The 26,544-nt window shown below is 36.3% G+C and overlaps 1 protein-coding gene across 1 annotated transcript in view; it reads right to left on the bottom strand.

Annotated features, from left to right (window-relative positions):
- ABCA13 (ATP binding cassette subfamily A member 13) overlaps nucleotides 1–26,544 on the bottom strand; it is a 176,157-nt gene that overhangs the window by 20,535 nt on the left and 129,078 nt on the right. The window contains exons 44-50 of the mRNA XM_075495780.1: nucleotides 26,271–26,386; nucleotides 22,032–22,188; nucleotides 20,831–21,084; nucleotides 20,351–20,543; nucleotides 18,941–19,050; nucleotides 8,293–8,438; nucleotides 26–165 (exon numbers count right to left, since the gene is read on the bottom strand). Of these exons, the coding sequence (XP_075351895.1) occupies nucleotides 26–165; nucleotides 8,293–8,438; nucleotides 18,941–19,050; nucleotides 20,351–20,543; nucleotides 20,831–21,084; nucleotides 22,032–22,188; nucleotides 26,271–26,386 (1,116 nt within the window). The remainder of the gene's footprint in view (nucleotides 1–25; nucleotides 166–8,292; nucleotides 8,439–18,940; nucleotides 19,051–20,350; nucleotides 20,544–20,830; nucleotides 21,085–22,031; nucleotides 22,189–26,270; nucleotides 26,387–26,544) is intronic.

The raw sequence follows: 26,544 nt of genomic DNA, 5'->3' as shown, positions 1-26,544 counted from the left end.
TAAGCGCAGCATTACCTTTACTCACCAGTAAAAGTATTTGGGGTTTACCAACCAAAGCCACAGCAGTAGAGAGCTTCCTCTTTGTGCCAGCACTGTATGTTCTCACCAGTTTGTCAGCATGGGCATTGAGGTGTAACCGGTTAACGAGGTCCTCTGCAACCTGTGGTTTAGAAATTTGAAGGCCAGCAAAGACAAGCCAAATTAGGTAGTGTTTGTGCTTAGATTGCAAGAACACTCTGTTCATGCATATTAAGCAAATGTACATGTTGTTTCCTTATTTACCGCCATTTGCTGCCTATTATTACTTTTGAATCCTAAACACGTACAAAAGGTGCTTCAGGACCCCTTAGTTCTCCCCAAAGGATAAGGATTTTCTTATACAGAAAATTTGGCTTTTTCATTGCTTGTAACACTCATTTGCATTCATTTTGTGTTGATGGGTCAATGATCTAAAATGTTCCTCTTTTCACCTTGTTCTCTGGTATTTATTTGATCAAACATCTTAGCAACTGAAAATTCAGGAGACAAAATACTACATCAGCCACAAAAAGAGGGAAATGGCAGAAAAGCAAGTCACAGGTCAAGGATTTAGAGTTTCTTAAAGACAAAAGGTAACTTAGGGTTAAATTAATATACCTTTCTAATAACTGAGAGGGGTAAGTTGACCCTAGCTGGTTTGGTTGTAATTGCTTAAGTAAGTATGTGTGATCTGGGTAAGCTGGGCAGGCGCATGAGCACAGCTGGAGACAATGTTCATGCTGTCCTCTCTTGGCCTTTCTTCTTTACCTGTCAGAGACAGTCTTAATGTACAAGGCTCCTTCAAATATTGGTGCTAGAGAATTTTAAATGTAGCAAGAGCCTTGCTCCACCTATATCAGCTATTACTGCTGGACCACCCGGGGAGACCTCATGCAAAAACATGGGGGACACAGCAGCGACTTTTCTACTCACCACTGCCAGATGCACCCTGCAAAGCAGCAGGTGGTTAGTGGCATGCTGCTGGGTGGCCGTATCATTACGGGGTGAGCAAATTTGTAATAGAGCCAGTATGTCTTCAACCTGGATGTACCACAGCTGGGAGATTCTTGTAAAACAAGTAGTTGCATGGTACTCTATTGCCTGAGATCAACTGCCAGAGCATCCCCAGCAGTATGGTGCATTCTTTTTGCTCCCTCTGCACTACCTTCAGCAAAAAGCAAGGAAGGACTGGAAGGATTAGTCAGATCAGATGGATAGTCTCCAATTAATTCAGAAAATCCAATAGAAAAAAAAATATCAATAAACAATATCAATGGATAGTGAATTAATATTCACTATCCATTTCAAATAAACTGCCATAAGCATAATAATATTTTTTTTATAAGACAGTTTTATGTAAGCTTCTTAGGAAATGATCAAGATATTCATGACCCTTTTAGCAAGATTTTTCAGTGCTACATATAAAAATAAAAGACACCTCTGAGATCAAGTTCTCTGTAAGCAGGAACAATGCTGCCATGGTGAGAATCTGAAGTATTCTAGTGTGGATCCTGGCACTGGTATTAACAGTCACTTGTGTTCGGTGTCCTTTAATGTATAACCTGACAGCAATGCATGTTCTCAGACAAAAGCTACATTTCTACATTAAATGCAGGGAGTTTTTTTAAAAAAAACCTTAATCAACAACCATTAAACCACCCACAGGTAATTTTATACTGAAAAGTTCAAGTCTTCTGCTATTTCAGAGTTAATTCACAGTGGTTTACTTTCCTTTAGACACTATTGCTGCGTATCAGTAGAAGTGCTGCAAATTCAAATATTCTGTGGCTTTAGAAATGGTCAAGTGTCTAAGCTATATTCTAACATATAATAGCTGAGCTTTTTTGTTTATTTGTTTTACTTACAAACGTACATCTTATTATACACGAAACAGCCTGTAAAGTGAATGCTTCTAAAGCATATGGTAAGACAGCTTATCCACTCTACTGAACTGACTTGACTTTACTGCCACTGGGAATACATGCGTGTTAGTAACAACAGGATTATCCTCCTACAAATCCACCAACAATATACAGAGAATTGCACAGAAAAGCTCACAAAAAATTACGACCAGAAAGTGAAAAAATGCGTGATCTCTTGTTTACAACAAATTTAACATATATTCCAAACTACAACAGGCTTCAATAGTTATTAAACACTAAGGAAAAGAGGACTACATATCACAGCTGAAATGTAGTAAAAACTATCCTTTAGCTATGACCAGAACCGCTATTTGTAAGACCGCTTTGAAGTGTTACCAAAATTCTTAGACTAAGTGAACAAAATTCCATTCTTTGAAAGAGACAATGAACACTGAACAGGGAAGAATTTAGAATTTAGACAGATACACACAATTGTGCAAGAGATTTACAATTCTAATGGTTTCCTTCCTTTAGTGAATGTGAGATACGTACACAAGCATCTTCTCTCCCTCCTTGTCATATTCATCATTATGTTCTATTTCTGGTTTCAATTACTTGCAGCAGTGAAGAGTGAGGAGATACATCAATTTATTTAGCAAGTTGATAATATTGAGGCCAAATTAAAAGACACAGAGTTATATGCAAATGTATACATTGTGAGTGCACATAAAGGTGTTTTACATCTCGTCATGGCTGTAGTAATGTATTTAAACTCTTTCCTTCCTCCCCCCCCCCATCCAGATAATACCAGACTTAACATCTATCAGCTAACAATTTCCCTATTTTCCAATATTCCTTAAAATGATTTACTTTTCCCTTGTCGATTCTAAAATCTTTAACAAAAGTTCTTTCCCCCCAAATTAATTTGGACTAGTTTCCCTAGCTTTGGAATAGGCATTGGAATAGGCACTGGAATGAGCCCTTCAATTTGTAAAATCTAAACCAAATCCTCCAAAACTTTGTGCATTTCCTAAATACTACATTCATTCCAGAAGAGGCAGTAAGGTAACTTGAATTTTTGCACACATGTTAATATTTGTGGGAGTAAAGGTTAAAGTAGGCATGGTGTCCTCTATCCACCAGGGAACCAAGAGGCACATCTACCTCACTGAAAAGCAGTAAGTGATGCTAATTATGTAACCACTAATGATAATGATTTTCTACTCTCTTTGAAAATTACCATTAATATTCAAGTAAAAAATTAAGTGGTACTGAGAGTTTTCAGTTAGTATGTCTTCCAGAAAAACTTGGAGCTAGCAAAGATTGAGTCTTGCTAGAAGACTAGAAATTCTAGCTTTGCTAGAGGACTAGAAATTTGATAGCATCTCTATCCTGACTTGAAGGGCTGTATGCATCAGTGTATTAAGCTTGCATCATTTCTGACAAAATAAACACGATGTATAACTTGCTATTTTATTTTGAAAAAACCCTCATAAAGCATACCTGACCTAATACTGAAAATGTGTATCATACCTAGTACAAATGATAATAAGCATGGGATGAATTCTAGCGTCATCTGAAAAATAACTATACACTTTCAAAATAGTTGTTGAAAGTGTCAGGTTCTGAGTAAGTGAATGCAGTGTAGTTTGAACATCCTCAATAGCAACCATTCATCAATTCCACACCAAACAGTATTCATTCTCCTTCAGAGTAAACTCAGTATTGCTAGATTTCTTACATTAGGAAAGCATATACTTATTGTCAAACTTCTAGGGGAAAATAGTTCTTTATCCCAGAATCTTATAAAACTGTACACACTAATTCTGGTTGGGGTCCAAAAAAAGCAAGCATGCAAAGAATAAATGAATTTACAAATTCCTGTTTCCAGCAGCTATGGAATACAACATGTAAGGAAGTCAATGAGATTTCAGAGTCAGTGCAAAAATCTTCCTGGAGAGTTAACGTAAAGAGAAATCATACTGATATTCCAAGAAGTTGCTTCTGAAGGCCTGATGAAGCTTGTTTTCAGATTTGCTGCACAAGTTTTAATGCAAATGAGATATGTCATTTAATGTTGTGGTAATATTTTATAACAAGCTGTATGTTGTCTTTTGGAACAAATTAAGATATTGAAAATTGATATATTAATGAAATAAAAAAAAAGAATTAAGAATACTATGTTAAATTAGTATCTGTCTAAATAGCCCAAAAGCTCTACTCTAACTTTTCCAGTTTTGCAGCAAAAAGAAACTTTCAAAGCAAATTTGGGAAGTAAAGTAAAACTTCACATTACATGAAGCTTAACATTGATAGCAAATGACCCGTTTTTCTCCTCCTTTCCCATTCAGTTAATTACTGTTTTGGAACATTAAGTGCACTCAACTTTATGTCAGGCACTTAACTCCTGCTGCTGATAAATCTGTCTAGCAAAGGATTTGATCCTTGAAGTTAGTGCTTCAATAGATTACTTTAGCAGCAACACATCCTTTAAGTCACCTGCCTGCTTGCCAATTTATTAAAAAACAAAGTGAATGTATGTTGCTTGCCACGTCAAAGCCATGTACTCTCTAGAATACATGTGTGTGTGCACGTTAGCATAAACACTCACTGGTAAACACTCAGAGGCAGGCTTGGAGCGCCGTATCATAGGCAGGAGGGAATGAGAAAATAACAGCTTACATTTCCATACAGCTGCTATTCCAAAGCATTCCCAGGCCTTATTTTCTTTATAGGCAACTAAAATGCACACTTTCTCCAGGCACCAGCCATTTCTGAGTTGAAACACAGCAGCTGTTCAACACTTGACAGCAATGCCACACAGTCAGAAGGGCCCACTGACAAAAACATTTGTTTTCCTCTGAGATAGCCGCATTTCTGTTTTTGATGAAGGTAAACTAGAGTAGCTAAATATTATTTGCAGGAGCCCTTTGATGTCTTGATCGCAAGCATATGGCAGCAAAGTCTGCTCTGCAATCTATGCAGACAAAAAATTAGGACAACTGAAAGGAAGAACGGTCTCTATATCACAAATGTGAAACTAAGGCACAGAAGGCTGCCTATAAAGAGTAGTCTAAACCTACACCTAGATCATCTAAAGTCCAGGGTAATCAGAAGATTAACATTTATCTTCTCCCAGTCCACCAAAGTAAAATAACTCATCTCTAAATAACGCAGAATTGATTTTCATCCACTTGAAACAGGACCTGTACGTGAATTACCTCACCATTAGAGGAACTGTTCCCCAAATGGTTTTGAGAACTGCCACTGGAGTAGCTGTGTACTAACTGCCCAAAGAACAGCTGGATCTGAACATAAAGTGGAAGCTCTTAGGTACACCAATTATTCATAAATACTTCTGCATTTGAAATGGGTTTTATGAATGCCAGATATTTCAGAGAGAGCACTAGTCTCACATTATCTACAGAGAAAGTATACGAAGCCAGGTTACCTTTGTGGCTCCTCACCAAATACAGACAGGAGACGGCATTTGCAGTAGTGTTCATTTACACATGCACATGCAGAGAGATGCCCTGAAGGCAGAGCATAGAAATCTGTTGGTATCATCCTGCTCATCACAATCTGGAAAACTTCCCAGGCACCTGAGAAAAGCTCAGTGCCGCATGGGACAGTTTACTGATGATATCCAGGTCCCTAAGCACACCACAGATCTCTCTCCATTCTCAAGCTTCCACATAGCTCCTGATCCTGCTCCTCACCCTCCAAAACAGTTGCTGCTGGAAGGCCAAATGGCCTGAAGGAGTCACAAATCAAGCAGTGACAGCAGGATTCATGTGCACATGCACACACAGACACGCTCTCCTCTACTACCTGGCGTTGACAGGGCTTGCACAGAGTGTAAGATTAAAGCATTAACAGCCCATTGTAACGCATGGGTCAGTTCACACTTCTCAAAGCTACTGTCTCCACTTGTCTGCAGATGAGGCATTACCCATAAGAAGGTGTCTGCCAGTGCCACCTGAACAGCTTTTCCTCACACCTGGGAGTACTAGAATAAAACAATAGCTAAGAGTTTGTGACTCCAGGAGTCAGAAAGGAAGCACAGCACTAAAAGCCCTGCTCAGCTCTCACTCAAAGACACCCCTCTTGGCAAATTCGTCAGTTATAAAAGTAACTCTTCCAGTAAGGCTGAGGCAATTATTTTAACTGTGGGGAAGTCTTTCTTAGGCTACATCACAGGCTCATCCCTACTCCATTTCTCTCTCAGAGGATCACCATCTGCCTGAGTTTATGTGCTTCAGCCTGTTCACAAATGGAGAGTATGCTTACTCTATACTCTGGAGTGAGCTTGCTGAGAGTAACACTGTATGTATATGACCCAAAGTATGCGAGTTAAGCGAGTCCCACAAAATGTAATTAGAACTATGTACTTCTATCATTCAGGTGATTCTGAAATTTCCATTCTTCTTAGGGTGTCTTAAAAACGGCTTCATTTATAGTACATGTTGTACCATTTGGACATATGCATTACAAGAATGAAAAAGGTAAGGCAGAAAAGCTTAAAAGCCATGTTTAGAGCATTTTAAGAGCACCGCTGCATAATGAAACAATCAAACTTTGATTCCTGTTTTAAATTACACTTAGGACCAAAAGCATTCAATAGCATATGTAAGATGTATGGATATTTAACAGCATCCTTTTGAAAGACTACAAAGCTCTAGAGGAGATGCGAGCATCTGTTGCCACCTTTGTGTCTATTAAAGTGCCACGATAATAGATGCTAGTTATGATAGGCTTTTAGCCCAACTGTTAGAGAGGAGCTGTCAGTTCATGGAGAAAACAGGTAATTATAGTTGAGGGGTTTAGTGCAATAACAATTATCCCTTAATATATTTCCTTTAGATCAAGGGAAACATATTCAAGTTATCAGTACTCTGCTAGTACTCAGAAGCAAAAACTACCACCGATGAGTTATGAAGAGCAAACAACTAAATAAAAGACTGTATGATGATTTCTAAGCAGCCTGCAAGAAATGTACTGTTAAAACAGTCAGTTAAAACTCCAGACAGGCAGGATACTGCCCAAGAGAAGGGGCAAAGACTTGTAAGAATCTTTTATTTCCCCCAGTCTCTCATCCAGAAACACCCAAATGATTAGCTTAAGACAGGAAAAATTCAAAATATTGCCTGTCCTGATGCTATTATTGGGGCATGACGGCAGTTATTTCTGAATAGTCAATGTCTCATTGCAGGAATCGTACCTTTTTCTGGAATAGTACCTAGCTGCTGGGGAAAAAAAATGCAAAGAACCAGAACGCGGCCTTCTCACATACAGTCAAGGAACTGACTGTAAACCACTTAGCAGACCCTGCAGCAATAGCCAGGAAAATGCTGGGTGGGTAGAAAAAAAAGATATTTCAGTTAGATGCAGTTTTGCTTCTGGAAGAAGGAAAAGGAAGACAACAGGCAGCATTCTGGAGGTTATGAGGACAATTCTACAGCCATAGCCACTACAGTGGACCAGGCTATACAGCAGGAATGACAGACACCAATTTCATATCACGCTCCAGTTTTCTCATGTTAATAGAGATGCAATTAAGCATGACTGAGCTGCTCAAGTCCATGTGAGATCAGAAACTTCCATCTGCAGAGACAAAAAACCCCCCACATTTTACCCTATATCCATTTGGTACTTAATTTCTGGTATTGGCTGAGTGATTGCCTCATTACAGAAAAAGAGCACTGTTTGCTGGTCAGCACAGCTACATCTGTATCTGTAAATTCAAAACCTCCCAGTGACATTCCCAGATATTGTCATCATCTATACTAGTAAGCTCTTAAAGCATTTTCTGCCATGGGTTTGGCCTCTTCTCCTTGGACAACCCCAGGCCTGGTATGACAAGTGGAATATTTTAGGGACTGCTCCCAGCAGGCAGTTTGAATGCAGCCACCATCTTGTGAAGTTTAAGACATTTACTAGCAGAGTGCTGACAGCTGCCATCTCAGCACCCAAATGTTTGGTTTATTTATATAATCATTCAACAATTTTTAATTCCTTCAGAGTTTAAATCCATCTCTAAAGAAAAGAGTTTTTCAGAGGTGCATGACTCAGAACATGTGGTGTTCCCTCCTAGTTCTCTAAGTATGATAATGAAAGTGTTGAACCATTCATAAATTTAATTTCCTTTCGAGTTTTTGTGCCTGAGATTTCATTTGCATTAGTGTTATTTTACTATCCTCAGTGATGTTATTGTGTTTTGAACTGGCATAACAGACAGAAAAAAAATCCATATTGTTTAAAGTAGGAGTAATGAAAAATCTTATTACTAAAGCTGTTAAGATGAAATATTAGATATTCTCTCATGTAAAAAAAGTACAATAGTTTTATAACATTCACAGCCCAACCTGGCTTCAGCTCCCCCTGCAAATCTGTTCTGGATAAGTTACCTTATGGATATCCTGTTTTGGAATTCCACGTAGTGTGCAGTAATAATAAAGATGCTCCCAGCCTGTTAAAAGTTCATCCAGGGCATCTTGCTGTGGACAATAGCCGATGAGAATGCCTTCAGAGCTAGCAGATAGTATATCCATTTCAGACCTGTTTAAAGAAAAAGCAAAAGACTTGAATGTTGTTTAAAAAAAGCACAGGCCTGGGTTTCACCCTTGGGATACAGTCTTCAAGACAAACACGCTTACCCTCAACTCCATAGGTAAATGAGTTTGAATCTCTTCAGCTATGGTCACTTACCATAGTACCACCCACACGCAATGCAGGCGTTTTGTCCCTTTCAGATTGGCACTGCCACCCATGCATCACTACTCTAACGGTGCGTGCGCCAAGGTGAGCAGATCAACACGGGAGGAGGACAGATCTGTGAGAATTAATTCTCACCAGGTTTACCTCCCTTATCTCTTTGATAGACCCTGATCTAAGGAGACATATTTCAAAACCATACTGTGTGCATCATGTTCAATATTAAAGGGGCAGTAGCTGAGAGACAGAGAGAGAAATGTTGCTGTGTATTCTTTGTGTGTCTGTGCACACACATACGCATGCATGCATTATCTAAACAATAAGAGTAAAACGAAATGCGGAATATTAAAGCCTAATAGGTTAAAAGACAATACAGGAAAAAAATATAAAATGATCCTGATTTAAGAGACTTTGGCCATCACTTTGTAGCTGTACAGCATTGCTTGAAATTACATTCATTACTAAGAAGCAAGCTTGATTGCAAGGGTGTCTCATTATCCATAATGATACTGAATCTATCCTATTTATTCCAACATCTAATTCAACTTTCAATGATGCTGATTTACATGTACAGAAAAGACCTGTCAAAATTAAGATACTTAATAATAAAAAAATCTGAGCTTTGAAAAAAAAAAAGTTGTGAGTAACAGAATGGTTTTCCCCATAGTGGTTTTCTACATTTCTGGTTAAGAGAACTACATATATGGTTAATTACTTAGCCACAAAGTAAATGTGTTAATGCAGGATCTACAAATAACAGCACTAGTGAAAATATAAATATGTATCTCCTGTTAACAAGATTCAGGAGTCTGGGGAGACAAAGAAATCACAAATTCTGCGTTTTACGTAATGAATCACAGCATCAAAATATATTTTAATGCTATCAAAAGATAAATTATCATGATTATGATGAACCTTGCTGGGGACTAATTAGAATGGTCCTTTGCTCTTAATGGCAAAGATATAAAATTTTAGTATCTTTGTAGGTTTGGATGGTGCCAAGGAAGTTAACTGCCTGTAGACATCTCTCTAGACAGACTTTGCAAAAAATAAAAGGGGTGATAGGGGAAAGAAGATACCAGAAGTGTACTTCCTCATTAATTTAGATCCACTTATAGGTTATTTTAAATCAAGTTTATACAGAATTTTTACCCGCTCAGTTTCCAGCCATACCTAAATCAAATTAAATTATTTTTAAGGTCATCTTTACCATAAGGTACAGATTGATTAATGTTGATCCTTTTGCATAACCTGTCGGAATCAGTTGATTCCTTGTTTAATGAACGCTAACATAGTGAAACACTATCCACAGTGAAATGCTATCTAGGTGCTGCTGAATACAGAGAGATGTGTCTGAGGTTTGTTTTACTAGGAAGATTGAGGCACACTAACAAGGTTTCCTTTTGGTGCAGCTGCTGTCTTTGGAGAAACAAGAGACTGGGCTTTTGGTAATATGCCAAGTTCAGTCACAAGAGAACAAATCACACTCAGGGGTAATTTCAGGGACATTTACTCAGCATGAACCCTGTAGCTGGATAGATACATCTAGTCTGGAACGGGGCCATACCATGAAGAACAAAAAATAAGTATGCATGGCTGCAAAGAATAACAGACATCTAATGTTCTTTAGCTAGAACTGTATTAGACAATAGTTATTCCGTTTGCACCAGGAAATAAAGACACATCAGTGTCCCCAGTGCTAATTGTACAGATATGATTTTAGTGCTGTGCCTCCCATAAAGCACACAGCCTTAGATGAACAATATTCCACCCACTGACCTTTAGCTTTCATAAAGGAAGAGTACAGTGAAAATAGATCATTTAATATTCTCACTCAGTTTGGTCCTTATCTTGCAACTTTATCCATTAGTGCTGACCTTGAACACTTAAAGAGTTCCCATTAATAAGGAGATTCTAATGTATTCACTAAAGAACTCATGGACCTAATTTTTTTCCATCTCTGTATCTGTCAAAGCAGAAAACAATCTGACCAGAAGAAAAAAAAAGCCATATGAGGATTCTGGTCTTTTATTGAGACTTCTTTGGTACGTATAGTACAATGCCTATTCTTCCCTCAGCAATATCACTGAGTAGATTTCCAAATCATCCTTACATTTTGTTTAGCCAGGTCCTAAGCTTTTTCTGGATACTGAAAGAATAGATGAAAGAAAAACACAGCATAATTTTTAATTATAGTACATATCTTACAACAGAAAACTGCCCTTATTTCTGGAAATTGATTTTCCTTGAAACTCAGTTAATATCTCAGATTTAATTTTCATGGGTCTACATGAAATGAACATTTCAAGTAGTGATGGCATGATACCAGAAAACCTTTTCACTAAATGATATACTGTAAATGCTTTTCCCTTTTTTTTTTTAATTCTGATGCCATTCATTAAACTAATTATAATCCTATTCTTCCTTAACAAACATCTTCATATATGATGTTATCAGAATCAAATTGGAAATATATTTTTTTTAATATTTTCTGAAATATAGATTAGCATGCAGCAAAATTCTGATTTTTTTTCTCAAGCTAGAGAAAAACAGACATTTGTTTTCTTCCCTTTTATTATCGGCATAGTAGTGTTTCTTATTAGGCCATTCATATAAACAATAAGACATACAGGAAGAAAAAATCAGCTCGTTTTATAAATAAAGAGAGAAAGAACATATAAGTGCAGACTGCAACACCTCTCAGCCTTTTTGTCCATAGTACAGCAGACACAATGAATTCCAGTGTAATATCTAAAAATTATAGGCAGGAAACCAGACTTTTATACTAATACAGGACTTTCTGTATCATTATAAAAACACTGAATAATTGTTAGCTTTACATTTGGTAGTAACTTTGGTTACATATCCTGATCAAGTTAACACATAGGACTAACACGGAACACGAGTTTTCTCCTTCCCAGTGAAGACTTAATTTTTAGACTATATTGTTATGCTCAGTCAATACGTCCACTTGCTATTTAACTTTTCCTTTAAAGTGGAACAGTTGTAACAGATGAAACCAACAGAACATGTCCAGAAAACTTTATACGTTAAACAAAATTTTAAAGTTGCAAAATTACATTTCTAGTAATTTCAGAAAAGGTCAACAGAATATATGGCATCCTCAAGAAAAATAGCACAGCCTAGCACTTGAAGCATGAAAGATATTGTATTGCATCCCTCTTTAAGTGCTTTGGTCTCCATTTATACAGTGAGACTTATGATACTTTGGTGCAAATCATCCTGAAAAAAATCCAAGACTCAAGGAGGTTTCCATAAGTTTGGAGTGCTCATCTTAGAGTTTTGTACTATTGATGAAAGAAACTTGCCAGACTTGCAAGATACTGGGGATAATAAACTAAATGCTGAGTGAATAAAATTTTTAATTCAAAGTTGTTCCTCCACTGATCATTTTAAGGCATTTTACATTGATCCATTTCTTTCATGCGTTGAAAGAAACCCCTGAAATCTGATTCCTGCCCTGAAGGCTACATTGGGGTGGCATGGGGCACTCCAGTCAGAAAGCATGTGCTGGCACTGAAAAGAAACCAAAACACTGGAACGAGAGAGAATGATCTTGGACAAAACCTGTTGCCTTCTCCCACCTGAACTGGACCTGTAGTTTCCAGAATGCTAGGCTGGTTATTGCAGAGGCTAGATTTAATTCTTATTTGTTACAGTGGTTACCGGCAACATAGCTTATAGGTAGCTGTGGGCTGACATTCAAAAGTACACCTCAGTTTCAAGTTCCAGAGATAACTTAGTACCCTCGATATCAGCCTTATGGTTGTTTTTGGAAAAATTGTTTCACTATGGACTCCGCTGTGCACTTTGCTTCACTTTTGTATGCTTTTTCTGCAGTTTTTGAATGCAGTTAAAGTAAAGGCAGTGATATATATGGTACTTACAATGGCTTCTGTAGAGAGATAAATTCCATTAATTAGTCAAAATGAAATACAAATTTACAAATTGCAAAAGTAGTTAGACATTCCATTGTACTCTTAACTGCACATTTAATTCAGTGCATACTAATGCTCAATTAACATTATAAAAAAATCAAGGTTAAAATATAATTAATGTAACTATAGCTTAGTTATTATTAAACTAATTTTACTGATATACAGTGTAACAACAGCTATCTCAGCCATTATATTGATGTAAATTTATTCTGCCTTTCAAGTAAAGCTATTTGAATTACATTTTTAATTATTTATCACGCTGAATATCATAACTATCAAAAGAATCCAAGTTCTAGCTATAAAGGAATATTTTACTTTCCCCTCTTTGGAGAGAAGTTATTTGGTCCTATGACTTTGTAATCCAACAGCTGAGATGACTGACAATTCAAATAGGGTGGGGAGTTGCTGTCATGGAGGATCTCCCTGTGCAGAAGGAAGACGGAAATTCATGGGAGATAAATTAATTACATGAGGAAGACTGCCAAATACTTCAGGCTTCAGTGGGGCAACTTACAAACAAGATGACACCCGGCTTATCTATTTCTTCTTTTATGCACCCCACTACAAGTGAGACTTTGCTCTAAGTATCAACTTAAAGTCAACTCTATTCAGCAAACTACAACGGCAAAGGCTGCAAAATACGGAGCGCCAAAAAGGCAAACAAACCACTAGTCACGTTATTCATTATTTTACATTGATCTTGACGTTGGACTTCAAAGGATTTTGACACTTTCTCTTCCAAGCTGTGTTTAGCCCTCCTCAGTTGAGGGAGGCTTTATGGCACAGAGTCACTGAAGGTTTAGACGCGAATATGGAAAGGGGAAGAAAACAAAGAATGGTCAACGGACACTCAAAAAAAAAAAAAAAAAAGTGGAACAGATGTACAATATCTGCTGATATATCAGCCCAGAAGAGATTCAAAGACTATGAGGGCTCACTTTGTTTTTCGTTTTACCACTTTGTTAACTGTTGGCTTTTCTTAGTACGTATTTAACACAGACCTTACTTCTTCAAGCTATTTGACAGAAAAAGTAACTACAAAAATGTTTACAGTTTTATACACTAACTTTCATTTCATTCACTGGTGGCAATCTAGTTATGGCAGTAGGGTTAAGCATAAGCTAATTTGAGCCCATTTGTACTCTTAAAGAGGAACAGCTGTGCTACAGAGAACACAAAAAAACCCTTCTAAATGTCAAGCAGTTAATTATTATACATATTTAAGCTTGACAACTCCTTTGTATGGATGTTGTTCAAAAGCCAGTCAGAGCCTCCTAATGTCTTATAGCACCATACTTTATAAATACAGGTAAGCAAATTTTATTAAAATACTCTCCTTTCTAGTTATTTTCCTTTTTGCTTTTAATATTTCTGCCCTTTATGAGGGGGACTGCTGGTACTTCAGTATCAGTATTTTATTTCCACATCTTCCAAAGTAACTCTTTCAATGTTGCTTCTTCCTTTGGCCCTCTTTAATATTGGGGTTGCAAATATCCCTAATATAGAAACACACTCTCTATATGACAATTATTTTTATGTTTCATTTGGACAGATACATCACTGATAATGGCAATGTTAATGAGGTACACAATATAATAAAAAAGGCAAAATCCCCAGTGAATGGCATTTTGCTATTATCTTCACAAGACTGGCTGTGGTTGGTGATAAATTCCTATTATTTCTCTTACTGGACTATATCACATCACAGTTACAAACAGAATGGGATTGCAAATTTTAAAAGTTGCTTAAAAACATTTTCTGCAGAAGGATACGAAAATTTAAAAAAGCAGGTTTTTGGTAGATTGCTCAGCTTGTATACTATAAATATGCGTTTGCCATGTAAATGGTAAGATACAAAGTTTAAGCACATATTGCATTCAAAATATCTATTTAATTTGTAGTGTATCAAAAAGAGAAAAGCTTAATAAAAACAGATCAGAAGCCTTGCCTTCCCCAGAAGAATGCCCTCATCAAGAAGAATGCCAGGAACCTTGATATGCAGAAGAGATGAAGTTGGCTATAGTATTTAATAAACAATCCTGATTAGTAACACCTAGTCTTATGAATCTCCGTGATATTGAAAACTGTTACGTAACATCTAGCTTTTATGCATTTTACTAAGCTTGTGCTATGAAAACAGACAGAGTTTTTTCTCAGGTTTTTAGGAATAAGCTCCTTTTTTGCAGTATTAAACATTCAACAAACAAACAACCTAGAGGCCAACAAATCTTTTAGAAGTACTTGAAGATGTTGTGAATCTGCTCTTCTGCCCTGTTAAAAAGGCAGCTGCCTTTCAGAAGTACATTTTTCTTATTTCCTTTGAGAATCTAGCAGGAGTTCCCTGAATACAACTTGATTATCAATGTGTGAGGCTGCTTCTATATACCCCATGCATGTCCAAGATGTTTTACATTGAACTTCCCAAAATTCTACTTTGCAACTCAACATGCATTTTTAAAAAAGCACATCTTCCATTTCTAGTCCCCTGTGTTGTCCAAAGGTTCAAAAGCTGTCCTGTAAAATTCAAGGCTGTTTTCAGTGCACCTGCCTCAAAGAGGCACTTCTGACTTCATTTTAAATTCAGTGAAACAATTACAATAGCAATCAGGAAAATGTACATATGGTTTTGTTGCGGGGGAGGGAGAGGAGGTTGTTTGTTTGTTTTAAACCAGGAACTTTCAAGCATATTTATTCGAAGAAACAGGAACTGTTATGAATTAAGGATTTTCTTCTGCATGGAGTTACATCAGTTAGGTTCTCCAATATTTATAATAATAATTTTGCATACTCATTTCACTATTTTGTCATGAAGAATGCATTATGAAGGATCCATCAGATTATAGTATCCTGTCCTTTCAGGGTCACAGAGGACAAAAGTTGTGTTCTTTCCAGTCAAACCCAGCAGAAATGGGATCTACATCTATGCTGCTGCCCAAATTATTCATCAAGAATTGCTATCAGAGGTAATGTCTCTATGGAAGCTGTTTCATGACATAGATTTTAAACAAAGAAGTCTAGATCTGCTGACCAGCAAGTGGTCTGCAGCTGTGACCAGCAACTGCTTTCTTCAGCTGACTCTCCTCTCTTCCTCTGTGCCAGGAATACCAGGCTTTTGAGCACACTACTGGAGAAAAGGAGAAGACTTCTTACCACAGTATCCCCATTCCTCCATTTATCTCAGGTGTAAATACAAATCAATCTACCTAAAAGTCCCTGGGTACCTGATACCCAAATCAGTTAGAGCTATCTTCTCCACGTATCATATACAGGGGTGGAGGGTTTTTTGTTGTTTGTGGGGTTTTGTTTCGTTTTAAGATGTACACACTGATTTATCAGCAGCAAATAAATCTACGTTTAGAGAGGAAAGATTTCTGAAATCTGCAATTGTCTTTCTGATGTGGAGTGTACATATTCCTTACAGAGCATATTGCATAGCATAGCAAATAAAAAGAACAGAAACATTTCCATCACTCTGAAGTTCCTTGGTTTTGCCTCTAAATACTGGCTTAAAGGTGGTAGCTAAAGATCTGGGACTCAGACACACTCATTTAGCTTTTAATTTCTGTTCACTGAAGTTGTAACTAACAAAGACAGCTTAGAGACACCTGGAACTGGAAGGTGTTCTGGACACTCACAAATAAACTAACTGTTACAAAAAATATTTTTAAATTTTAATTTTTTTATTTCACTGTTTGGGAACTTGATAGTTGCCCCAGTTCTTGTCCTGGGGATAAACATGATTGCTGCTCAGAAAGGACATGGCTATACCTGGATCCGAATCAAGTTAGCATAACATAAAATTTTATCACAATCATCTTTGTATCTTCTCACTAGCCTACAGAAAAAAATCAACTTAACTGTTTCATAGACCACAATCTTCATCTTTTTTTGTTTTAAAACCATAAATCAATTCTATTCAGAAAAAGTTATTCTGCTTTGGATGAATAACTAGTCATTCTTCAACTGTTGAAGGGTTCTCCAGACCTGTTGTGTTTATAATCTTGCCTATGGGAGACTCAACGAATTTGCCCCCTAGTGATTTTCAGTATTACACCAACACAGTGCACCATGGTCTGCTTAACAGCAGTTGCCAAAATATAAAGCAAGGAACAAAGTCAGGAATGATATAAATCTCTTCTCCCAGCCTCAAAGTTGTTTGTTTCCCCAAGTTTAGCTAATGTGTAACTGCAGCTCTTGCTTGAGGTTGCCTTCCTAAGTTAGTGATACGTTTTGAAAACTTGGGAATACGGGTTTTACACTCACTTCAGCCACTTCAAACACATAAAAATCCATAACCTGGATTGACACCATAATAATACAGGGTGATAATTAAAGTCATCAAGGGTATTTTGGACACTTAAATGCAAATGTCGAAGGCTTCCTCTCAAGCCTCCTAAATGTGTTAAATTTCATCACCTATATTTTAGTATATGGTAAATAACATTGCATCTTAAAGTATGCTTTCATGTTGGATTTATAAAACACAGTGGGAGAAATGAAAGTAGCACACATGATGTGCAGGGAGAGTATTTAACATACTTTAGCATACTAAAGTTGACCTCAGAAGATTTTTTTATGTTTAGCCACAGGTACATAACAACATGTCTAGTAAAAGGAATACAGGCATTGTTAAATTGTTTTGTGAATTTTTGAAAAGTTATCTTTAGGGGTTCTGATAAAATAAGTCATGTAGTCAATAAACAGTGTAAGTGCCAATACACATGATGACGAAACATGTTCTTATAACTTTATATTTGCTTTCAAGCGGGTATTAAAATTTTGGAATTGTCACACCAGATCAAATCATTTGCCCAAATATAGATCTAATACCACATTGTACAGGGAAAGCCATATGCAATCCATAAATGCACAGGTGGGACCAAAGGCAAGTCCCATTAAAATCTATAGAAAAATACCCCTCAAAATCTAAACAAAACCTGGGAGCTTAAATACTGCCCTTGAGGGCAATATCTTATCAAAAATTATTAGAGATTATTTTATTTCTGTAAATCTCAAATCCTCTTCAGACTCATGCTAAACTTCTGACCTCCATGGTATCCTGGTACAAAGCATTCCACCTGTTCCAAAGAACACCAAATGTTAATTTTTACCTAATTTTAAATAACTTTTGTTGTTGTTATTGTTGTTGTTGCTTAATGTCTGAAAATTTTTGTCTTCTGGGAAATTATAAATGAAAACAACCATCTAAAAGTCTCTACCACCATTATAAAGCCTCACTCATATCACTTCTTATTCTCTTAAGAATCATTTTTCCAAGATCTCTTTAGTTATTCCTTCTTCATGATTAACAATTATTTGATGATCATTTTTGGAGTTCTTTGTTATCAAATTATTTTTACACTGAATCTCTTGGGAAAAAAGTTGTTATGAAAGATAATGAAAAAAATCAAACAAAACACACTTAAGTAAAATCATGTTTGGTGGTGGTGATGGTGTCCATTTCAAAAGTGTAAACTTTCCAGAAAACTGAATTTTGCAATGACTGAAACTACTTACATTTTGAAGTTAAATCTGCTGATCATTATCTTTGTAAAGAAGTGAGCAAATACTGACCTATGAAAGCATTTAATTTCTAAACCAGACAGGTAACTTGTCATTTTGGAAATTCCAAAATGTTTCCTTTAAAAATTTTCTGAATTAAACCCTTCACTTGTCCTTCTCCAAAACACATATTTTGAAATAGACATAATTTAGGAAAAGAGAAGTTTTAAAATTGTTAACTAGCCTAGAATGCACTTATATATACACATATAAATTTTACTTTGGCCTGACTAAAAAATAACTTTACTTCCTCTTCAATTTTGCTGGGAAAAACAGTAAGTGTTGGTTACATCTAACCCAAAAAGTCCATTATTCACTTATCACTCCATCAAAGTTAGCCTCAATATCACCAACAGTACCTCCTATCCTAATTACATAGTATATTGATCAAGTAATTAATTAATTACTCTGAAGGACACAAGTGTCAGAAAACATTTTTAAATTATCCACTTGAAATGCTGCTCATCAGCATAATCCTGGAAACCTTTCAGTGCAGCATTAGTATGGGGGATATATGTCCATGCAGCTGGACATACTGTCCGTTAAGATTTTTGTTACAATTTTAAAAAGCTGTATGTTAAGGCTTCCTAGAGCCTACTCTTTTGCTACCAGACAAGTTTATTCTCAATTAACAGAGCTGTCAAATGGAATTATATAATGCTAAAATGCTTTCCTGCAGAGACTTAACAGCAATAAAGCAATATACATTTAAAAGGGAACAAAACAGGTCCTTAGAGTACAGTATAAAGGACTGAAGACGTGCTGAGTCTTTGATCATTGGCATTATCTATTAGCACTATTCTGATCAAACCCTGTGTTATTTACCCTGTAGGAGTCTTGATAACAGCACGTCCTGCAGATGGGATGATATCTCCAGTCAGCATCTTAAATGTTGTGCTTTTCCCAGCTCCATTTGTTCCCAGGAGTCCAAAACACTAACAGAGATGGGGGGGGGGGGGGGAAGAAGGAACAAAAGCAATCAATCTGCTATGCTGAAAGAAATAAGTAATACTAATTCTTCAACAGTTTCTCCCCTTTTCATATTTCCTATGATGTCTTTAAGGTACTGCATATGAATATACTGTATGTGTGAATTCCCTTTCCCACAGAAAATAAATTAAAAAAAACCCCATATATATAATATTTTGATTACCCCATAATTCCTAAAAGTGACTTATTTAGGATTCTAGCCCTCTACTTAAAACCCTGCCCAGTAACTAAATGCATTATTTATCCATAGTATTAGTAAATGCTAGATTTGAACCTGAGGATCTCAAGTCCTATTTGAGAGCCCTGACTACCAGTCTATAGTCAATATTTCTCAGTTTCTCATGAGCTGCTTCACTCTGTACAAGTAAATGAACACTGAACAGCCAAGACACACACTGCCTTCTGAACAGTAATTTCAGTCCCCTAGCTGCAATGAATATACACTTAAGCTAGGACAGGATTTATATTAAGGCTATTTATAGCACTTTGTAACTTTTAAAATCCTTGTTTCATGAACTTTCTTATTGATAAATAGGCTTTCATCAGCAATTACATCCTCCTGGTTACCCCAGTTACCCAACAACTGATCTATAACTGGCAGGACATCACTGGACCTGTGCTGCCATGTGCTAGTTTCTCACATTTTCCAATTTGCTATTAGCACCCAAGAAAAGTCTTTTCCTTATCAGTATTTCTGAAATGAATATCTGCAATTCCCAAAAGCATCGAAATAATGAAAAAAAAACCCAAACAAATAAATGCTTTTCTGAAATCTTTAGCATTACCATATTCAGTGCTAAATTTCAGTTTATTAAAATAGTATATTAGTATATTAAATGCTATATTAAAATATACTGTGAAGATTTCAGCATGGGAACTACAAGTTTGCCTTGGTGACAAATTCAGGATTCAGTCCACAGTTTACAATTGAGCTAGGTATTCTTTGCTTTCTCTGCTATGCTACCTACTTGTTTTTTATCTTAACCTATAAAACAGTAACTTGGTAAAGATAAGCAAGAAGAAAAAATTAAGACTCTGATGAATTTGTAACCCAAAAAAATAAGTGAACAGTTGCTTCTTAAACACCACCACAGCTTCTGCTTTTATCCAGTTATTGATTTTCAGAAATTACTACAACTGAAATTGTTCTGCTGCTATGTGCAGATTGTAGACATCCTGAGTATATCTGAACAATTGCTCAGAATGAAGTGTTATTTTCTGAAAGGAAAAAAAAGACCTCTTTACCTCTCCCCTTGGTATTCCCAAGCTTATACTTTCCACAGCTGTATTCTTCTTACCGAAACCTCCATAACACTTCCTGAGGTTGTACAGAAGGAGGACATCATTACCAGTTCTTCCACCAAAGAGTCGCTGTCGCTCCATTTCTACATCAACATCTTCCGAAGGGCTGACCATGCTGTTAACTGAACACTGACCCCTAAAACAGAAGATGATAACAAATGACACATGGCAAATTGGACATTGCTGTAGTCTGGATAAGTCTGTTTTATTTCCCTGGTGGCAATCCCTTAAAGGTTGGTGATCAAATCTCAGCAAAATCCAAGGGAAACAGCAACTACTTGTATTTTTTCTGCAGTTTCCACTAATTCAGGTACACCATGTTATCAGAAGTATTTATCTTCAGGTGTTTAAAGGAATCCACCATTTTCTTTCTTTAAAAATTAATTCATCGTCCACTATGGTAGAATACAAACGGTAACACACCTTGGTTTCTGGAGGAGATCCCAATGAAGAAAAAGCCGTAAAAGAAGAAGTAGTGTTCCCTGCAGGGCCATTTCCACAAAAATCCAGCCCAGGAAATTCATCTCAAAGGGGCTCACATATGAATCTATTCCAAAGTTGCTGGTCAGGTCAAACTTGATCTGATTGTACGAAAGTTCTATTAAACCCTGGCCTAAGCAGAATTGTGGGAATACGATGAACACCCATTTGAGGATATTGTAGATGTTCTGAAAACTCTGTATTAAGATTCAGCAAGAAGGGGGGGAGGGAGCAAAGAAAAAAAAAAAAAGGAAAAAATTAGTTTTCTCCATCAGTGTATTAAGCACACTTACACAGCTGGATACAGCACTCAAATCTCACTCAATGTGAACTGATTTCAGAAAAGCATATTGTGAACTATTTTGGGGCAGGGTTCATCTCTCATTGTATTTTAGAGTGCCTAGGGCCACAGGATTCTAATTTTAGTTGAGGTTCATGGATAGTAACAAAACACATGAGGTCACAATCATTCTGTTTTCTTAAAATTTTAATATTTGAATGCTATTAATTCTAAATCACCAACTTAAACCCAAGTCAACACCAAATCTGCCTCCAAACTTGAATGACATGTAATCCAAATTTGACTTCAAAAATCAAGTTTTTGACCTGATACATGCATAGATACTCATACACATTCTGAATCTCCTCTCTATAAAGGTGCTTAATTACCATTATGTCTAATAGAAATTACATACATGGAGTGAGAATGCAAATTACTATTCATATAGTGCATTACAGATCCTAGGAATATGCGGTTATCTCTTATGTCAGTATTATTCAAACACATTTTACAATGCATATAATCTATTCAATGGACCAGAACAGCTCCCATTATGTGCCAATTACAACTTAATTGTCTGGGAAATGTCAAGGTTTCAATTAACGTTGTTTTTCCATTACTACAGGGCTTTTTTTTTTTTTTTTTTTGTTATAAACAAGTTAAAATTCAAGATGGTAACAAGCAATACAGTACACACTAGGACAGAAAAATCATGAATGTTTAAAACATAGGTTTTTCTGCTGGAAAAAATCTTGCCTGTGCATGTGTATAAACATATATATATATACACAAACATATACATGCATGCATGTGTGTGCATACATCTCACTTATGAGTAATGTAAAGCGAAGTTTTTATACTGACCTGCACTTTGGAAATTATAGCTAACAAACGAGGTAAGAGAGTCATCAGCATGGTACACAGGCCAAACACAAAATTTAAGGAGATATAAGAAATAAAAGCTACATCTGAACTTGAGAAGAATCTGGATACAAGATACATCCATGGTAAAGTTGAATATCTGAAAGTTTAAAGAAACAAAATTATCACAAATAAGTTATGTTTTGGCCTCACCAAAACAACAAAAAAAGGCATTTATCATACTAGAAAAAAGAACAATAATTACTCCTTATTTTTAAGATATGCAAACAAGTCTTTTGACCAACTGAGAAAAAAGGACAAATTTGGGATATGTTTTCTTTATCAAATTGCCTTATGATTCTATAGATGTACACAGAGCTATTGCCATGTGATGGGTAGATATGATCCATTTTTGTATATAACAACTGCATATATTTACTTTCACTGTTCCAGAAACTTCCCAACCCTGATTTCTGAATGACTGCAAAACCATGCATCTCAAACAAGTCTCTTACACAGAGTTAGAATTACAACCAAATATTTGAAGTTTAAATCATGAATGCTGAGCAATCAGCTTTTCTTAGAGGCTTTCATAGAAAGAAAAAAGACCAAAAGAGGAAAGGGAGAGTGAGCAAGGGGGAGGAAGAAAAAAAAAAAAAGAAAACACATTAATCCTTGAACTGGAACTAATATTTGTGCCAGTGATATCTGAGAACTGAAATTTGCCAGATATCATGTTAGCATTGTTATTACATAAAACAGGTTATCAGTTAGTAGAGTAGTAGCCATCAAAAATGAGTGCACATTTACTTCATAGCACAACAATGATAAGACAACATGTCTGTGACTACATCATTTTCAATGCAAATCTTTAAAGGAGGAGGGAATACACCCTCCATTCTGGCAAGTCAAATGACGCCTATCCAAAATGGAGCAGTCATATTTTTTATAAAGAGTAAGATACGGCTAGCCAAGCTAAAAAAATTGCCCAGGCAATTTGATGAGCATGAGTGTCATGTAAAGGAAATTTATTTTCCATTCAACATAGCGCAAGACATATCTATCAAACAGTATATAGACTGCAGGAGCATAGGTATCAGCATACACCCTTGCATGATGATAAGTATATATGTGTATATATATAGTTGTATATATAAATATTTCTTATACAGTATTAATATATGTATTAATAGTGAGCTCAATGCAAGAGCAACTAGCCAAAAAACTGTGAATTCACGTCTTCATTGCATTAAACAGTAGTTTAGATTATAAGCCATAAAAGTCCCTTTTAAATTCAGCATTGTGTACTTTACTGATGAACTTTTTTCATCTAAGAATGCCAAACTTTACCTTAAGAAACAAACTTTCAAATCCTGCTGTGAAGTAATAGTGATGTTATCATCAGCTTACAGGAAGATAAAGGTTAAATGACTTAATGTTTGGGTCTCAAATGAAGATTGTAAGTATTCAAGATCACACTACACCCTTCAGCATCCTGTTGCCAGTCTTAATCACACAATATTTTCTTCCCTTCATGCACATACTAAAATCACTGTTCTAAGTTTTGCTCTGAATTACAATAACGTAAATACAAGACAAGTCCATCCTTGGAAACAGCTCAGAAAAGAGACATGATTTAGAGTGCTATTACTCTGCTGTAAATGAAAGCACAATTTGATTTGTTTGCTTATAGCTGCTAAGGAATGAGTAAGACTTTCCGAATACTAAAGTTGTATGATGTTCAAATGCAACCTTTAAAGCAGCTGCCAGTCACGCCTACATTTCTATCCTAACTCTTTCTTTTCCTTCAGCTTCAGCTGTAATTTGTTATTTTGTAAGTATCAAAGATAGAGCATTTTGGACGAAAGTGCTTAAGCAGTTGAACTATAAAACACTTCTGCTATCAGCTAAAAGAGGAAAGAATGCAGTTTAGTTAAGAGACCATTATATTTTTAAAAGAAATCAGTTTTAAAGTAGCACACTAGGCAATTGTTGATTATTCTTTCAAGTACACCCCCTTCTGGCACAGAGCTTAACTTTTTCATGTAACTGGGCTATTTTTATCTCTATTCTAGAACAGAAATGCTGCAAAAGTGTACCCTGAAGAGAAAAATAAAATTTTAAAAGGAAAAAAAGCATTAGGGAATACAGATAAATGAGAATTGCATGCACAATACTGGGGAAGGATAAAATGACGACAATAGGCTTCATCACGTTTGCTGTGTAGTTAGGCTGAGTAAAGGATAGACTAGAAAGAGTGGCAACTCTGAAATTTATCAGAGTGTCCTTGAGACACGTTAAACTTACTGACTAACATTTATTGTATCTTTAATACATGTTAATACACATTGACTACATAGACCTCCTTGTTAAAAATCACTATAATATCTGTTAATGTCTGCCAAAGCTGAACAGCACAGGAGGGATTATGCTGAGATGATTAAGCTGCATCTGCAGTTAACAAAAAACTTTTTAGAAGACAGTCCAGCTTTTCAGTCAATGCTTTTCTTCTGAAATATCCAAACTTTAACTCAACATTTTGGTTAAAATAATGCCAGCATAACTCTTAGCACCTGGGATTTAGTAGTACACTGTGGGCAGGAGCAAAGCCTATAGCACACCACAGAAAACATGTCATGACTTCAGCAAACATACAAATATGTACTGTATGGTTCATTTGCTGCTTGGCTAAGATCTCTATAGATGGCTATTCTTACGCTAGGGTCACAGCAACTGGATTACAAGAAGCATTCAACAGTTGTAAAGGTAATAAAAAAAAAACAGGATGAGATTTAGTAGTGTGAAGTCTTTGCACTAAGCCTGATAAAATTTTTTGCCTTTAATTTGAAGGAATCAATTGGTAGTAGTGCAGAAGGAAGGAGGAGGAAGACAAGAGTGATATAAAGAGGAGAAAAGTATGATCTTTGGATGTTTCATCTGAGTTATTTACAAGATTCTGGCATCATGACCTCTAGAATATTACATACTGGTCTGGCCACTCATGTCCAGGAAAGATGAGCTCAAACTGGAGTTATAGGAAAAAATGATAAATAGAATTATCCAGGGAATGGGAAGGCCTTTTTACAAGAGAGGACTTGGCTTGTTTGGGCTTGCAAAAGATGTTTGATGATGGAGAATTACGAAGTATGGCTCCAAATAAACTTAGGCTGGAATGTCAAAGAATACATCCAGCTATGGAGATACTGAAACAGTTTTCCAAAAAGGAGTTGCTGGAGGCATGAGAACTTGAAAACAGTTTCAAGATGAAATACAGTAAGTTGTTTGGGGTTTTTTTTAGTGTTTATTTGAGACATTTCCTGGAATAGAACATGTCCTGATCTTGCAGAAGGTTCTTTCTACTTTCCTTCCCTGTCATTTTCTCATGGAGCTGTTATATTTCATTATCTAAACATTTGTCTCGTAAGATATGCATCCCCCCCTAGAAAGGTAGCAAAAACTAGTTGCTTGAGACAAGGAAGAAACAACTTCTCAGAATGCTTATCCTGTAACTATTCAACTTCAGCATTTCTCACACATAGGAAGAGTTAAAGGAACAGAATAGACAGATCATTAGTTTGATTGAGCCCAGGGATCAACAGCCTTATTTCTATAGAGAAATCAATCCTCTGTTTAACCAGTTATTTTAACTTTTTATAACTTTTTTTTTCACGTGAAACTAAGCAAGAGGGTGATATGGGAGGACTTTCTTCTCTCACACTACTATCTGGAGACAAATCTCCAACCAGCCCAGTACTCCACATTGGATAGACTTCTCATTGGAAATATAAATTCCTGGAGCTATTTAAAATTACAGAACTACAGAAAATGGGTAGAACTGTAATAAAAGACAGCCACTTCTTACCTTCTTGATGATATTCTGCATGGCTAAGGACTGAAATTCTGACCTGACTACGTTATTATTCCCTCATTTTCTGAAAGATAACATACAATCAATTTCTAACAGCAAATTATTGTTAAAAAGGCTGAGTATTTTCTGAGACATTTCCAGTCCTTTTTTTTTTCCCTTTTTGTTTTTTAAATGCGTGAGCAATTCTCCCTCCACCTTCCACATGGAACTTTCAAACTCATGTTCCAGCTTGTTTTCTCACCATCTTTTGCTGAATCATAATCATTTCCAAAGAGAGAAAATCATGCATCCAGCAGCAGGTGCAAACCAAGTCTAAAGATTTCTGTTTGTTTCTTATAAGCTATAATTCCGTAGTAGCATTTCCAATCACATACCCAAAGAGTATCAGCAGGAGAACAGTGGCTGCCAAGTTCTTTCGGAAAGTGAAGGCTGATAGCTGGAAGGCAGTAATAACACTAACACACAGGGTGAGTGGAACCATGTAAAACAGCTAGAAACAAAAGAAAAAAGGCACTTAGCAGGTGAGCATCTCTTACTGGTGTTACTTAATTAGCATAGAAGGGCTCTACAAATTAACTTTTCCATATTTGCAATATAATTACACTATAAATTAGGAAGAATTAGGGAGAAGAGCTCTGAGATTTCATA

This window comes from Mycteria americana, chromosome 2 (assembly GCF_035582795.1).
Source record: "Mycteria americana isolate JAX WOST 10 ecotype Jacksonville Zoo and Gardens chromosome 2, USCA_MyAme_1.0, whole genome shotgun sequence".
Lineage (NCBI taxonomy): Eukaryota > Metazoa > Chordata > Aves > Ciconiiformes > Ciconiidae > Mycteria > Mycteria americana.
The sequence above is the reverse complement of the archived record's forward strand: the minus strand, read 5'-3'. Positions and strand labels throughout refer to the sequence as shown.